We start from the raw sequence: 18285 nt of genomic DNA, 5'->3' as shown, positions 1-18285 counted from the left end.
CTTCTAGCACAGTGAAGGTTTCTACAGACAGAAGCACGGCTGTGCCATGGGTTCACCAGTGTCCCCAATAGTGGCCAACCTCTACATGGAAGAAGTGGAGAGCAGAGCCTTGATTACCTTCGCAGGAACTGCTCCTAGCCACTGGTTCAGGTATGTGGACGACAGCTGGGTCAAAATCAGAACAAGGAAATGGAAGCCTTCACAGAACATATAAATGCTGTGGGCAGTAACATCAAGTTCACACGGGAAGATGTCAGAGGAGACAGTCTGCCCTTCTTGGACTGTGCAGTACACATTGAAGAAAACAGAAGCCTCAACATTGAGGTGGACAGAAAACCTACACACACAGATCAGTACTTGCTGTTCGACTCTCATCACCCACTGAGGGTCATCAGAACCCTAAACCACCGGGCTGAGACCGTGCCCACAAAGAAAGAGGTGAAGGAGAAGGAACAGAAGCACATCAGGGTAGCACTTAAAACCTGTGGTTACCCAAACTGGACCAACAAAAACTGAACAAAAACAAAACCAAAGTACATAGTATGGTATTGAATAGAATTATAACAATTATAACAGTGCCTTGTATTTTATCAAGGCAGTATCAGACAACAATCAGTCCATCCATGTTAGCCTTGCACAGACATGAAAATCAGTGTAACAGTCCCCTCTTGTCCTATGGTCCTCTCTTGACAATGTGGATACAGGTTACTTCCAATGTTAAACTGTTCCTCTGCTCCATTTAGTCTGCTATAAGCAGAAGCACTGGTGACGATATTTGATGAGGTCTTTATATTCTATAATTATTTTCCTGTTTTTTCTTATCTTTTTGGTATTTTTGTCTGGACAAAAAGTGCAAGACCCCTTTCTTGGACTCATGACCGACTTCATAATTCCAAAACTTCTCAAAACCTGCCAGCTGCAATGACTGTTGCAAGTCTTCTGGGCCCAGTATTTCAAAACTTGTAATCTGGATCAGAGTAATCCGGATAATGAAATCCTCCTTTTCTCAGTCATGGATCACGGTGATCCTGCTGACTTTATCTGAGTATTTCAAAACACTGGCAGGGTGGATCACCGTGATCCCGACCTGGCCGGATACGGATTTCCAAATCTCAAGTCTCCGCCTCCGGGATCTGAAACATGGCGGACTACTTCACGAAAGGAGTAGCTGAGAGCGCGACTTTCACGTCAAAAGTGTAAGTTTACCGTTGTCTAATGTGTAGCGGTTTTAAGACCATACGAACGCCAACCAACATATCATGCGAGCCAACTATATGAATTGTCACCTTATTAAAACCAGGCCGTAGCGATCTCTAATTGAGCCGTGGCCGTGCTAACGGGAGCTAACCCGGCTCCATTGACTTGTGTGTTAAGCAGCTAGCGGGCTCATTAGCGTCACGTCATTGGCAACACAGCAGACTTAAATAGGCCACATGTGTACAGACCTGCTGCAGTACTTAGAAAACATAACGCTACACAGTATGAGTATTAACTATACGGTTGGTTCAGAAGTGTCAGAATGCTACAGTAATGCTGGTGATGATATCATGTTTTTGTTTACATAAACACAATTTGGGATTGTGGATTAAGATACTCATACACCTTCTACTTTCAGAGCCACTCACAGCCATGGACCACTCAGCTACAACAGGGTGAGTGCTGGAAATCCTTGGAAATGCTTTAATTGTATTGATACATTTAAGGTTTAAGTAATTGGAGTTTGAATAAAGTGCTTGAAACTGCTAAAAATTGTAATAGCATTACTTTCATGGTATATACCTTGGTCAGTGACACAATTAGAAACATTTTTTAATCCTAATTTCCCTCCCGTATATAGAAGGCTCTCACTTAACATAATTATGGTCATTTATAAAAGGATCTGATTTGATGAAGTAAAATAATCAGTGTGTACACAAACACTGAAATACATTGCTGGAAGAAATGCAAAATGCAAGTGCACACATCTTATAGTTTAACGATTTAATTGGAAAAATAAAGATTAACCATGGCATTCCGCACAGCTCTTCCAGCAGGAACATCAGGCGGCGGTGGAGGAGGCAGCGGATCATGGACTTCTGCGCAGGGAGGAGGTCCATCGACGAGAGCCTCCTGAAGTGGCACTCTTCTTGTTTGTGCTATGTTGTGGAGCACAATGCAGGCACAGATGATGTGACAGGCTTTCTGTGGCTCCACACGGAGATAGTTCAGGCAGGCAAATCTGCGTTTTATCACACCATTCAGGCGCTCAATTGTCCCTCTTGTTGTGGCATGGACACTGTTGTACCTCTGCTGGGAGTCATTGGTGACAGTAGCAAAAGGGGTCATCAGCCAGGGTAGAAGGGGGTAACCGCTGTCACCGAGGAGGATGCCATCTGGGGCGGTCTGCTGGAACCTTTGAAAGAGGTGGCTTGCTCTTAAAATACGGGCATCGTGTACAGACCCAGGCCATCTTACGACACAGTTGGTGACAATGAGGTCAGCATTCCCCACAAGCTGCACGTTAATGCTGTGCCGGCCCTTTCTGTTGACATACTCCCATTCCCTGGCATGAGGTGCCTGAATATGCACATGTGTACAGTCAATTACACCAATAGTATTGGGCATCCCCCCCAATGAGAAAAACTTCCTCTTGGTCCTTGCCATGTCACCTTCATTTTCAGGCCATTTCACATATTGACCCAGAAAATTGGTAAGGGCAGATGACACTGAATGCACCACATGGCCCACTGCTGACTTTGTCACTGCCAGTCCATCCCCAATTACCTCAAAGAAGGAACCACATGCATAAAAACGTAGCGCTATAAGCACTTGCTCCTCCACGGTCAAGGCATGGCTCCTCAGAGTGGCACGTTCAAGGTGAGGACGAAGAATATTGCAGATGAAAGCAATATCATCTCGCCCAAATCTGAATCGTGCATAAAGCTCATCATTGGAGTAATGCTCGAGCAGGTTGGGGCGTTGAGCATAGTGTCGTGGCTTATACCTTCTCCTTTGGTGTCGGTGTACAATTGAGGTCATTGTCTGTTCCTCCTTCTGATGTCAAGAGAACATTCATGCTCAGAGAACCCAATTTAAGCCCTTCCCAATGAACCTGGGATACTCTCACACCTGAAAGTAATTTCACTGGCATGGTATAAAAGAGTGACTGGTTGACCAACCTCCAGACAACATGGAGGCTCAAAAAAGTAAGGGGTTTAACTTTACGGCTGCTGAAACACATGCATTGCTGGATGGGGTGCGGTTAAATTACAGAAGTTTGTTTGGCACATTCAGCACCCCTGGCCAGACCAATGTGACCGCAAAAAGCAAAGGAGAGATTTGGGCTGCTATCACAGCACAAATAAATGCCACTGGCAGTGGCCAACTAAGGTCGGTGGAGCAGGTAAAACTTCGGTGGAAGAATTTAAAACAAAAAGCCACCAAGGACCAGGCAGAGGCAAAAAACCCCCAAACTGGGAACAAGCCCTTCAAAGGTAAGACTTAACTGTCTGTTTTCTGAATTATGATATAGTATCACATATCTACAATATTGGGTATTAAATTGTCACCAATTCAAGCTATTTAAAACAGCTGCACAGCCTTATGGAGTTGACTGAAATTCAGGACTTGTTAGTGCACACAACCAATGGGCCCTGAAGTTGAGTGAACTCAATAAGGCTGTGCAGCTAGTTGCCTAATTAAATTTGTCAGTTTTCATACTTTTTCTTTTTTACAGTGCACTTATATCCCATATTATGTTACATTAATGGTAAATGTACTAATTTCATGTCACTTTTGTGAAGCACTATGAGCTACATGTCTTATATGAAATGTGCAATACATTTTATTTATTTATTTATTTTTTTAAAGCTGGTGAATTCTCAGAGGCTGTCCTGGACATCCTTGGAGGGGAGAGTTCCCATGCCCTCCATGGGATTTTGCCAGCCAATGTTGGGGAGCCAGCTGATGAGCCACTCAACCTCTCATCCGAGTGTCTGTTTCTCACACCTATGGAGGCTCCAGAGGGTACCCCGTCAACAAGTGCCAGCATTGCTCCACCCGATCCACCACGTGAGGCTCGTGGGCCAGAGCCAGCGCCAGAGAGACGGAGACGGAAGAGGCATGCTGGTGATGAGGATGCCTATGACAAGCTCCTCAAAATGGAGACCGAGAGGGCGGTCAAACAAATTGAACTAGCCAATGAACAAATAAAGCTGACGCTGCTTCAGCAAAAAGAAACAGAATTGAAAATAAAGCTACTGGAGAAAAGGCTCCCTTCTGACCTTTGAGATGGGTTAGGTCCTGTTTTGTTAGTGGCCACATTATTTGAAATGACTTTTTGTTGCAATTAAACTTTGTTTGGACCCTGCACTCCTGTTGTCTTTCTCTGATGTTTTGGTACATGCAAGTTACAATGTTTGGTGAACTAGAATTTGAGAAATAGGTCTGTAATTGTTACTTTTATTAACAGCAGTTTCAGAAAGTGTTGTCAAAAATATTTTACTATGCTTTGAATTTCTTACAATTACTTAGATTATTTGTTAAAAGTAAAACACTAACACTTTAGATTAAGTGTAATGAACATCTTGAGTAACAATATCTAGGAGAAGTGGAGCTGAGACTTTGTCAATCCAAGTCAAATCCACCTCTGAGGTGCGATTCAAATGATCCTGAAATTTTGGTATCAAGTTGATCCAGATATCTGCCTTGCGTTTTGAAATACCCAAATCCAGCCTTTTATCTGGATTCAAGGGAGGATTGGATTACCAGAGCTGAATCTTGATCTTCAGGATCACTTTTGAAATACTGGGCCCAGGGCCCAGTATTTCAAAAGTGATCTGACAGGATTATCCTGGTCGGATTGGATTAAATCTAGATCTGATCTGAAAACTGGGTATTTCAACACAGATCCAGAGAATCCTGATCCTGAAGATCAGGATTCAGCTCTGGTAATCCAATCTTCCCTTGAATCCAGATAAAAGGCTGGATTTGGGTATTTCAAAACGCAAGGCAGATATCTGGATCAACTTGATACCAAAATTTCAGGATCACTTGAATCCCACCTCAGAGGTGGATTTGACTTGGATTGACAAAGTCTCAGCTCCACTTCTCCTAGATATTGTTACTCAAGATGTTCATTACACTTAATCTAAAGTGTTAGTGTTTTACTTTTAACAAATAATTAAAGTAATTGTAAGAAATTTAAAGCATAGTAAAATATTTTTGACCACACTTTCTGAAACTGCTGTAAATAAAAGTAACAATTACAGACCTATTTCTCAAATTCTAGTTCACCAAACATTGTAACTTGCATGTACCAAAACATCAGAGAAAGACAACAGGAATGCAGGATCCAAACAAAGTTAAATTCCAATTAAACAAAGACATTTCAAATAATGTGGCCACCAACTAAAACAGGGACCTAACCCATCTCAGAGGTCAGAAGTGAGCTGTTTCTCCAATAGCTTTAGTTTCAATTCCGTTTTTTCTTTGCTGAAGCAGCATCAGCTTTATTTGTTCGTTGGCCAGTTCAATTTGTTTGACCGCCCTCTCGGTCTCCATTTTGAGGAGCTTTTCATAGGCATCCTCATCACCAGCATGCCTCTTCCGTCTCCGTCTCTAATAATGCACTTTTAAAATGTTTGGATATAGCTTGAATGTGATTTTAAAACATGCAGCAATGTATTTCAATAAGTGTTTGTGTACACACTGATTATTTTACTTCATCAAATCAGATCCTTTTATAAATGACCATAATTATGTTAAGTGAGAGCCTTCTATATATGGGAGAGAAATTAGGATGAAAAAATGTTTCTAATTGTGTCACTGACCAAGGTATATACCATGAAAGTAATGCTATTACAATTTTGAGCAGTTTCAAGCACTTTATTCAAACTCCAATTACTTGAAAACCTTAAATGTATCAATACAATTAAAGCATTTCCAAAGATTTCCAGCACTCGCCCTGTTGCAGCTGAGTGGTCCATGGCTGTGAGCGGCTCTGAAAATAGAAGGTGTATGAGTATCTTAATCCACAATCCCAAATTGTGTTTATGTACACAAAAACATGATATCATCACCAGCTATAGCATTCTGACACTTCTAAACAACCCGTATAGTTAATACTCATACTGTGTAGCGTTATGTTTTCTAAGTACTGCAGCAGGTCTGTACACATGTAGCCTATTTATAAATCTGCTGTGTTGCCAATGACGTCACGCTAATGATAGCCCGCTAGCTGCTTAACACACAAGTCAATGGAGCCGGATTAGCTCCCGTTAGCACGGCCGCGGCTCAATTAGAGATCGCTACGGCCTGGTTTTAATAAGGTGACAATTCAAATAGTTGGCTTGCATGATATGTTGGTTGGCGTTCGTATAGTCTTAAAACCGCTACACATTAGACGACGGTAAATTTACACTTTTGACGTGAATATCGCGCTCTCAGCTACTCCTTTCGTGAAGTAGTCCGCCATGTTTCAGATCCCGGAGGCGGAGACTTGAGATTTGGAAATCCGTATCCGGCCAGGTCGGGATCACGGTGATCCACCCTGCCAGTGTTTTGAAATACTCAGATAAAGTCAGCAGGATCACCGTGATCCATGACTGAGAAAAGGAGGATTTCATTATCCGGATTATTCTGATCCAGATTACAAGTTTTGAAATACTGGGCCCTGATGACTGAATGTCAATGAGTTTGAGTTTTGAAGTGTTAGAGTTTTAAATGTTGTTACCGGTTCCTTTGCTTTCAATGCAAAATCTGCCTCAACATTCACACAGAAAGGGTCCTTCATAAATCTAATCCCTTCACCGGGGATACTGAAATTATCAAACCTAGTGGCAAAGTTGTTTTCAATGAGTCAATAAATCCTGAGATCACCTTGGTGATTTGTAGGCCTGATATCCTCAGTGTGGGGAAGTGGAGCATTTTGCCTGGACATAGATCAGCAGAGTAAAGTGTGAGCTTTCTTTGAAAAGCATGTAAGACTCTCCCCAAGTTGCGTGACTGTTTTATCTCTGCCTTGCAGCTCAATGTTGAGTTCCTTCAAATGATGGAAAACATCACTCATTACTCAGTCATTCTCCACTCTCCATTAGAGACAGAAACTCAACGTCACAATCACTTTAATGCTTTTCCTTTGCTAAGCCATCTAATGTCATTATGGGTGAGCAAATCTTTATATTCAGCTGACAGCACTTGTGGAAAAGTGCTGTAAATTGGAGGTACAAGGAATAAAGTAAACAATTGCCATGACTGAGTCCATGGTCTCTTTTAGCTTACCACTTAGCTTGGTACACAAGAGGCCTTGGTGGATCAGGCAATGTACCGATTTCAGCTGCGAAGCAACAGTACCCATCCTAGCGGCCAGCCCTGTTGTGGAATTTCGGCTCGCTTGCCCATTCAGGAGAGATGAAGAAGACTCAGAGACACCAATGACTTAAGTTGAAATAGTTTATAAAACGATGAGCTGGCGACTCGTCCAGGGATATACCCTGGCCTCCGCCCATATGAAAAACTGGGATTGGCTCCAGTAACCACCGCAACCCCCTGAAAGGGGGGGGGGAAGCGGCAACATCCCCGCGACCCTCACGGATAAAGCGGTTAAGAAAATGAGATGAGATGAGTTTATAAAACATGATCATGGAGGAGCAAAATAACAGCACATCTGTCTGCACAGAGCGATGCCATGATAATCCTGACATGTCTTCCCAAATGCTCAGTTTATATCTACAGCTCAGGAAGCATCCCTCCCATACATGGTTATCCGTTTAACAACATAGCAAGGGAGGTTAATGCAGAGCTTCTCACCTCTAGCCAAGTGAGGAATAGGAGGAAATTAGGTCACAGACAGTAAGTCTGCTAACATAGATAGATCGAAGGCCTCCTTTCGAGTTTTACACAGTCAGCTTTGCTTTGGCTTGGTTCGTCAGACATTTTTTGAGTAAAATCTCAGTGGTGGGGTGTCCCTCCCCCCTTTGTCTAAGCAGATCCTCCCGAAATCATTCCCCATCAACATGGCTGTTGTCCGTCGATTTATCCACGCAATGCAGGCCCAAGCCTTTTGGGGGTCCTAAGCAGCATTTGATTTGGGGCCCCCCTCCCACCGCCGCGGAGTCACCTGTGCATGACAATTATTGACACAAATGTTACATTATAAATTGTATTAATACAGTGACGGATTATGAACTACTGTCCTCCTGGGCACAGATGCATAAGGACCCCCTAACTTATTTGTACGAAAGTGGGTGCAAATGGGGGAAGGGGGGTCTGGGGGTCCTCCCCCAAACACCTCTGACACTTAGCTTCGGCCACTTCATGTTGTTTGATATGTAGAATTGTTTTGAGGTGTCCGTATAGTTCTCACCATAGTTTCATGTATGAATCATTTACTTGGTTACCACCTAAATCTAGAGGGCAAGTTCATTGGGTTCAATTAATTTTGAAACATGTTTATTTATTAAAAGTCTTCAGAGTGTAATTGGTGCCGATCCAAAAATCACAAAATAACAAATTAAGTCATCAGCACCCACTATTTGCAAGTAACAGTTTTTGGTTCCATTTAGATCTTTAGATTCACTGAGACACATGCATCATCCTTTTTCTTTGTCCCCTGAATTTCCTAAGAAGTTGGACAGAATACAAAGCTCCATGTAACTGGATAAACCTCCTCTTTACTCTTTCCACTGCTGTAGGACATCTCCATTTTCTCATCCTAAACAACCTGCTTATGACAAGGTGACACACTAGATTAGGACCCAAATGCACGACTGAAAACAGTTCAGTTTAAAAGTCAAAAAGTCTTTACTAAGACAGGTTCAGTACACAGGAGATTAGTCAGCAAAGCAAACAAAACAGGGATCAGGCAAAAGTCAGAGGACAAATGCTGGAACGCTTGCTACTGGAGACGGCGACAAACTTGCACAGAAGACATGTAGCACACAGGCTATATACACAAGGTAGGGGGAGATAATGAAAGTCAGGTGTAGCACATCAGGGAGGGGTGGACAATCACAACAGTGGGAAAAAACACAGGGACAGGAAGGGATCTGAAACAAAAGCAGAAATGGACACCACAATAAAACAGAAAACAAAACTAAAAGACAGGAAAAACAAAAGCATGATCTGACAGGAGATGAGGCATGACAGCTTATGCTTTTAATTTATGTGTACTTTCAATCAGGTAAACTGCTTTGATTGCACTGGGCTGGGGTTGTGAGTGGGAGAGGGTGAGCAAGCCATCTTTCTCTGTTTATTTGCAGTGTGTGTTATGTAATGATTCTGTTGTATTTTACTTTGTACTTTGTGTTCATATAACGCCCTTGAAAATGAAATGCTACATCTCAACGGGCCATCCTATCACCAAATTCAAATTCAGACGCCAGCATGTTGTGTCAGTCACAGCAGCTTAACAGCAACCGACTGGACTATATTTGCAGGATTGACAAACCAAAGGCTTTATCCCTGCTGCTGCACACGGCTGACATCAGCCACCCTGCCAAACACTGGGACCTCCATCACCGCTGGACCACATCTCTGCTGGAGGAGTTCTTCAGACAGGTAAGCCTTGTTTGCGACCGAGCAGCCCTCTTTAGTTCAGTTCGGTTTGTTACACTTTTGAACAATTATTTTTGCGTTTCTGTTGTCAAAAGTTGTGGATGGAACAAATACAACCATACCATACCTCCCCGCTTTTCATAACCCCTCTGTTGAGGTACCTAGCATACTGATCAGATATTAAAAGGTGGAGTTATAATTGCAGACCACTGATTGGTAAGTCTGAACAGCCAGAGTTGTCACATCCTTTGCAATGAAGTTGGATTTCACTTCCAGTTTTTTCAGCAGTTTTATCTCTTGCTGCCTGCTCCCTTTTCTGAAGTAAAGCTTCTTTCCCTGTTTTAATAAACAACTACACGTGAGTGCTGTGTCTAGAGATTGGGTGGTTGAGCAAAAGAGGGAGAGTGGCGGAGCATAATAAGTGAGTAGTCGAGCAAGATTGAGCAAGCAGCAGAAAAGAGACAGTGAATGCGAGCAGAGCAGAGGAACAAAGTTTCAGTTTGTATGTTGTCAGTTGGGCAGTAATGTACAGTACAGGTCACAATGTGTCAGTTGATAAATGCAGCAGCTCATTAAGAGTTAAGACCAGTTTCCCCGGTTGTTTTCCAAATGCTGGAGGAGTAAAAGCGGCTACCCCTAAGCTGCTGGTAACAACCCCACCTACATTTAAGGGTACTGTCCGCAGCTGAAACGCAAAGCAGATCTGGCATTTAGGTACAGTTACAGAGGTAAGTAGAGTTACCAGAGGGTTCAAAGGATACTATACAGACAGTACTTAAGTGAAAACGCAGCTGTAGTCACCAAAATATTTATTACCTACTTCCTACTTTTCTGGCCTTGGGCCTTAATACATCTATGATGTAAATACAGGAAAATGAATTGGTTTGCATGCTCACTTTAATTACATGTACAAAGGCTTCCTATAATCACAACACCGGCTCACTATAAACAGTGATCTGGCTTATTTGAGCTGTAGGGTCTGCACCTAGGATTAGATCAAAAGGTGTAAGCTGCTGACCAGTCAACTCACAGAAAAAAATAATGTTTACAGGATTCCAGTTTCAACAACATTGCTATAGCCAAGTGACAAGCAATAACAACCACATAATGGCAGTCTGCAGATCAGTCAAATCATTTTGGTTTCATGATGAATATCACTGAGGTTTAATAAACATTTCCACCACAACCAGATTCCCACTCTAGGTGTAAAATCAAAGCTTCTGACATAATCAAGAGAGTTAAGAGTACATATAATAAAATTTGCAGTTGCATGTTAATAGTGTTGGATTTTGTTGAAAAAATATTTATTTCAAACAAAACTGGCGCATCTCCACTGGCTGTTATTTGTGGCAGTCCTTGGTAGGGCTCATGTCTTGTTGTGATTTTCAAAAGCAACAGGAATTACATTTGTATGTATGTAAGCCTATCATATCCATAAAGCAAGGGGTGATAATTAATCACTTACTAAATTTTTATCATTAAAAAGTAAGCGTGTACGAGTGTTACAAGTGTAGTTTAAGTTTCATGAGATAACTTTTGTTGTGAATTGGCGCTATATAAAAAAAATACTGACATGACTTTGACTTGAACCAACCAAGTGCCCCTGACGCTGATGCTGAATTTGTTTTCAGGGTGATAAAGAAGCAGCGCTTGGTCTACCGTTTTCCCCTCTCTGTGACCGCAAATCCACCATGGTGGCCCAGTCACAGATAGGTAAGATACACAAATACAACTGACACTGCTCAGGATATTCACCATCATGTCAAATTAATAGAGTGGTTTTCAAACTGGGGGGTGCGCCCCCTAGGGGGGGCCCGGAGTTATGACAGGGGAGGGCGCTGTGAAAGGACTGCCAGGTAGTTTGAGAAAGGACTGCCAGGTAAACGTAAAGCAGAAGATGAATCTACACCAAATGTCACAACTACCAAATAAAGACAAGATAATATGACGAGGCATATCTCGCCCTCGGCTTTACCAGTACAACAGTGGGTAATGAGAAGAGACCACAGTGTGTTGTGTGTCTCAAAATATTAGCTTCTGTCAGTATGAAGCCAAACAAGTTAAGATGCCACTTGGAGACTTCACATCCCGAACACAAAGAGAAGCCCGTTGATTTCTTCAGAAAAAAAACTACTCAACTGTCATGCCCAACAGAGTTGCTTTACTAAAGCAGCATCTGTGCCTTCAAATGCTCAACTCGCCTCCTACAAAGTAGCGTACAGAGTTGCTCAGTGTAAAAAGCCGCACACAATAGCGGAGGAATTAATACTGCCTTCCGCTATTGATATGGTTTCAACTATGATTAATGAAGCAACAGTCAGCAAACTAAAGGCTATTCCATTAATGTTTGGTATAAATTAAAAATGCACTGAAATCAGAGCGCTTCAACAGCCTAATTTGATCAGGAGTTGTATGCCGTATTCAGAAATAAACGAGCACTGGCTTGAGCAAGCCACTATCTTCAGTCCTATCTCTATCAATACACAGACTGTTTATATATTGGCTTCACAGTTGATGTGGCGAAGTTTATATATTGGCTTCACAGTTGAAGCCAACTTAAAAACTTTAAGTTGGCTTAAAACTTATAATAATATAACATAACACTTTGCCTAAAGAAAAACAGGTGTGCATGAATTCCCTGCTGCATATAACAGCATATATTATCAGGTGTTTTGTCCTTAAGGTGGACAAACTTCTGCCTCAGTGTGTTACTAGGCTTGAGCACAGGGATTTTGTGTCATTTTTTTCTTCTTCTTTTAAAATTCTTTTTTATTTACACAAGGTCTCAAAAAGTTTGGTGACCCGTGGTATAGACTGTCTGTCTGTGTATCATTCATTCATTTAATATGCAATTGTGCATCCAAAATCAGAAAATGAATGAACGAATGCTTCATTATTTCATTATTTGTTTTTTGAATGTGATACCAAGGAAACAAATCATGTTTTTTGTACTTTTGATTTTATGATCAGATTAAGAATAGGGAATCAAAAAAGCGGGCCAAAGACTGAATTTGATTTTGTTATTCAAAGTTATTTATTATGGCTTTATTTAATCACACAGTAGGTCTGGCTCTATACTGCTTTGTTTATGGCAGTTTATGAGCTGTGGCTTGTCAGATAAACACGCCAATCTTTAAGGCACGTCTCCCGGTTGTCAGGCCTGGGCTGAAAAGAGGACTCAGATGCAGAGCGAGAACAGTTCAAGCAGGCTTTTATTCTGAAATTTCACTTATCGGCTCTTAAGACAGAGTGACAACAAAATAAGCTATTGACTCTCAAGTACCTGACAAAACAGGAATCCAGAAATAACACAAACACAAAACACAACAGAAAATCACTCCAAAGGGAGGAAAAGAAAAGGCTGAGAACTACTCTACTCTGACGAAGATAGGAAACTATAAAAATTAACAACAAAAAACGCTCCAACGGAGGAAGGTACAAAGGCTATAAAAATAATACTACACTACGACTAAGCTGACAAAACTATGAAACAAAAAACCACTCCAATAGAGGGAAGAAAAAACTGCTACAAAATTAAACTAGCTTCAAAACTGCGCTGACAAAATTACAGCAAAAAAATCACTCTTCTTAAGAAGAAATAAGGAAACATGAATACAAACGTGGAAGCACTTTGCTTGGAACAAGGCAAGGTCTGTGGTCATGGGCTGGAGGTACACGAAAGAACGAGATACTCTGGCACAGAACAAAGGGAGACGCGGACTATAAGACATGAGAGGGTAATGGGAAACAGGTGGAAACAATCAGGGATCGGGGAGACGTCAGACCAATGACTCATGAGGAAGGGCAAGTGACCTGACGAGAGGAGAGTTACTTTTCAAAATAAAACATGAAATTCACGAGACAAAAAACCCAGGACGAGACACCCCTCACCGCGGTGTGACACCGGTCTTTTGCTCACTCATCCTCTAGAGTCGTTCTTGTTCTTAGCACAACCCATTTACACCAGACAACCACTGAACACAACAGTTAGGAAATAAAAATAATAATAATAATAACAGGGATTTTTTGTGGCCCTGGTAACCTTAGTCCGCTTGACAACAAGAGGAAGGGCGATTGGTGGGACCCGTGCCCATGGCTGAGTTTCTGTTCTCGGCTGTCCTTCAGTGCCACACACTCCTGTCTGCCCTGGTAGTTCCACTGGACAACCAGAGGGAGGGCAGGAGGTCAGTGGGCCATGATGAATTTGTGTTTTACTTGCTGGTAAAAACAACCTTCGGAGCTGCTCTTCCTAACAAGCCGAGAGACACTGCAGCTGCAATAGCCTATGTGGTCGATGTGTTTACCGGCGAGAAAAACACAAGTATTAATCCCCAACAATCACTGAACATACAGTTGGAAAATAGCTTGCTAGATAGGTAATTCTTGTCTCTAAATAGTAAATTCATCTTGGCCCAATGACCTCCCTCTCTCCCTCCGAGCAAAGCACCCAGGGAGGTGTGGCACTGGAGGACAGCCGAGAACAGGCACTCCCACCGATCTCCCTACCTCTTGTTGTCCAGCAGGCTAAAGCACATTATAAATAATTGTTGTCTATATTAACATTGGACTAAATTAAATCGGCCTGTAAAAGTATTTAAACTTGTGGTATGTGGGTTGTGAGGATTCAGATGTGAACCCGACAGTATAAATATCTGACCGATCAATAATGAAAACTATCGTCTTGAATTTCTTTCCTTTGTGTTTGACTATTAATGTATACAATTTATTAATGTAGTCTGAGAGGGACAGGTTAGCTCAGATTATTTGTTAACAACAGTAAACTGATATGAAGCTGATTTACATGAGAATTTATATAAAATGGTTGATCCATGAACAGAAATAACAGATTGCCTGTGTAGTGTTTAAATAGGCTGAGATATCATAATTAACAACAATTGAAGACTACGTACAAACTGAATGTGTCTGATAACAAATAAATCAATCAGAATCAGATCTTACAGGATGTGAGTGTTTCTGTGACTTCCTGTACAGAAGGCTGCTGGAAAACCTTTTGACTTGATCACAGATTTTGACTCTACCCCCTGCTGCTGCCGCCTGATCTCGTCCACTTTCCAGTTCATCACAAACAAAGCTTAATAAAGCCATAATAAATAACTTCTGGGTCACACAAATCGGAATATTTAAATATAAAAAATCAAATTTGGCTCTTGGACCATTTTTTTAATTTCCTATTTTTGATCTGAGCATAACATCAAAAATACAAAAAACAAAGCTTAATTTGTTTTTTTTGTATCACATTCATAAATAATGATTTTTTTTTTTCATTTTCTGATTTTGGATTACAAATTGAATATCAATTGAATGAATAATACACAGACCACTGTGTAAACACTGTAATAATAGTTTGATTAGAGGAGTGTCTGTTCAAATTGAAGCTAAACATACACTATTTACATTCCCTACTGCATTGAAGAGCATATACTGTTCTGTGTTTTGTCATTAGGGTGGACAAGCTTCTGAATCCATGTATAACTGATAACAATAATAATAACACATTATATTTTGAGGCCTTTCAAAGCACTCAAGGACACCTTACAAGAGTAAGTTAAAAACAGACGGCTACATATGAAATATCATTTTAAAAAACTGGGCTTGAAGTGCACAGAGATCCTGTGTCAATTTTTTGTCCTTTGTCTTTTTTTTTATACTTATTGTTCATTTTCATAACATTAAAGGGGTACATCCCAATACATCTACAGAAACAGAAGACAATACAAGACAGCATTTTAGGAAAGAGAAGGAGAAAAAAAAGTTCAGTCCTTTGGCAGTCAAGTAGTGCAGTCATGGTCAGCAGGGCGGCTGTGGCTCAGGGGTAAAGCCAGCGTCTTGTTATTGGAAGGTCGCTGGTTTGATTCCATGTCGAAGTGTCCGTGGGCAAGATACTGAATCCCAAAAACTGCTCCTGATGTGCTGGTTGGCACCTTGCATGGCAGCCACTGCCATCAGTGTATGAGTTACTGTAAGTCGCTTTGGACAAAAGCATCTGCTAAATGCCATATATGTAATGTGGTCAAAAGTTCCACTGATTTTTTTTTTTCTCTCATTTTTTTCTTTGATGGAATGAGTGGATACTACTTTGTCACAAAAAACATTGAACTTTGGTTCAATAATGAATTCATTATCGGTCTTCTGAAAATGTTACCAAATTTGCTGGGTCAGTAAACATACAGCAATTCTAATATTTGGTTAAATGTCAGGGTCCGCTGTTTATTGATGGCGATTATGTAATTATGTAATTTAATGCAAAAAACGTAACTTTGGGGACACAGGAGGAAAATGAGGCAAGGGCAAAGGGCAGCAAAAAACAACTGGAGGAGGGGCCAAGCCAGTCCAGGATGAGACCAGGAGGTTGGGGTGAGGCGAAGGCTGGGGCCCTCTGGAGGCCTAGCAGGAGGCTGGTGGCGAAGGCTGGGGGCCTCTGGAGGCTTAGCAGGAGGACGGCAGTGAAGGCGGAAACCCTCTGGAGGCTGGTGGTGAAGGCGGAAGCAATCCGGAGGATGAGCGGGAGGCTGGGAGGCACTGATGGACATTGGCTGGACCGCCAATGGAGAAACACCAGAGTTGGTCGTCGACTGGGAACCAATGGCCTGTGACGAGCACCTGGGCAGTGGCGAAGAACAGCAGATCAGGGAGCCAGATGTCAGGGAGCCAGGATGTTGTCGGGGATGTAAATGGGACTCACTCACATGCCCTGAAACCATACTAGATGTTTGTCTGCTGGGTCCATATTTGGTCAGATCATTCTGTCACAGTTGAGGGTGAGGACCCAAATCCAGAAACACACGGGAGACAGGCGGATTTGAGAAACAAAAGGCAAGCTTTAATTATTAAAGCTGAAATAACCAAAAAAAACAAGAATCCAACAAAAACCCTGAAGAGCAAACCAAAAAAACAACCCAGCTGGCATTTTAACGTCGAGTCACTGTTGAATCAACGTCAGGTGCCAGTGTTGGATAACCGTTGAATTTTGTTTAGATTTTGCAAATCTAATCAACGTTGAAATAGCAACGTCATTCCTACGTCACATTTCTCAACAAAGGTGAATTCGCCAACATTGAATCAGTATTGATTTTAGTTTAGATTTTGCAAATCCAATCAACGTTGAAATTTCAACGTCACTATAAAGTCCTGCTTTTCAACATAGTTTGACACACTATATATTTTTGTTACACTGTTTTCTCTAAAGTATTGATGTGTTCAACAGTAGTTCCAGTAACACCAAACACCTTCAAATGGATACATTAACACTAAGTTTGCGGAACGCTGTATCTGTGATTGTCCTGAAACACGGTGCAAAAAACCCTAAAGTGGTCATTTGTAAAATCTTGTATTTGACCCAAGTTTACAATTTTATCAACTGATGTACTAAATCTCACCGTTTATAAGTGCATGGCTCTGTTATTGGACATAATTCTATCTTTATTAGACAAGTAAGACATAGCAATCATAAGAATCTTTTTGTGTGATTACTAATCATCTTTAAGAGATCTCATCTACATTACATGGAAAGCACCAAATACACTGTCATTCAAATGTTCACAACACGCACAGTCAGCTAGGAAGAAGCCAATTGATCAAAGCAGGACCAGGAAGATGATTAATAAAGACATTTCACTGACGCTTTATTATCTGACATCGCTGAATGATCAAGTGTGCTAACATTTCACACACAAGCAGTTTTTTTTCAACATTAATTTTTATGAAAAACACATGTCGATTAAGTTTAACCTGGAGAAAAATGGCTCAAACATTGGGCAACATTGACCAACGCAGGGCTTTGGTTGTTGTATCAAATGAGCTCAAGACAGCGTCTGAAGAGGGGGAAAAAAAAAAAAAAAACAGATCAGTATTAGCAAACGCTAACCTCTCAAATTAAAATATTTGGCAAATATCAACCTTTGTGGCATTGCCAATGTTTCAAGTATATAAATTAGTATTTATCAGCGTGCAAGGTCATTGATTATCATGTGCTTGTGCGACCAACAAAAGGCAGTTGGTAGTACCAGTGCTGCCGGTAGAGTTAGTCTAGAGCCCAGAATGGAATATTATATATAATATTAGAGCATGCTCTGTAGAGTCCTCCAACTAAAATGATTTTGGTTATGAATTATTATTCTGCTTACTATATTCAATTATTTAAAACATTGTTACAAAACTACTATGTTAAAGCAAACTCACCACAGATTATCTTGTACAGATGAGTCTTCATGAAGGCAACCTTCCCACTTCTTCCTCTGAGGCTCATTATGGCTATCATATTATTTGTCAAAGTTCTGCCATGGTAAAACAGATTTATATTAGAATATTATAGTGCAATCAAGTTCATTATGAAAATTTAGCAGAGAGCGAGTAAGTGGGTGTGTGGGGGGAGTGCATGACAGTATATGACAGGGAACATAATCACTATAAACTAATGCAAAAAGGGAACATAAAGTTACTTACGCAGCCATTGACTTCTTAACATGGTCTGCAGCATCAACGCCTCCCAACCTCTTTGGATGTTTACTCTGAAAAGGAGCAACAATAAATAAAAATATAACCAGAAAAAGTGGTCAGTAGAGTCCAGACCGCCACAAAGCAGGCACATGATGAGGACAAGGAGTTTGTAGTGGTCACCAAGGTGAACAAGTCAATTGTCATAATGAAACTTTGCCAGCACTTTACAAGATTAAATATTTTACTCTTTTGTTGTCTTCATTTTTTGTGATACATCTGGGAGTGAAAATAAAA

General features: G+C 41.2%; 1 protein-coding gene across 1 annotated transcript in view; it reads left to right on the top strand.

Annotated features, from left to right (window-relative positions):
• The window catches only part of pde1ca (phosphodiesterase 1C, calmodulin-dependent a), a 184310-nt gene that overhangs the window by 130317 nt on the left and 35708 nt on the right, over nt 1-18285 (top strand). Inside the window, exons 13-14 of the mRNA XM_073488855.1 lie at nt 9417-9537; nt 11166-11247. Coding sequence (XP_073344956.1) covers nt 9417-9537; nt 11166-11247 — 203 coding nt within the window. The remainder of the gene's footprint in view (nt 1-9416; nt 9538-11165; nt 11248-18285) is intronic.

This window comes from Pagrus major, chromosome 19 (assembly GCF_040436345.1).
Source record: "Pagrus major chromosome 19, Pma_NU_1.0".
Classification (NCBI taxonomy): Eukaryota; Metazoa; Chordata; class Actinopteri; order Spariformes; family Sparidae; genus Pagrus; species Pagrus major.
Note: the sequence above shows the minus strand (reverse complement) of the source record. Positions and strands in the feature narration are given on the sequence as shown.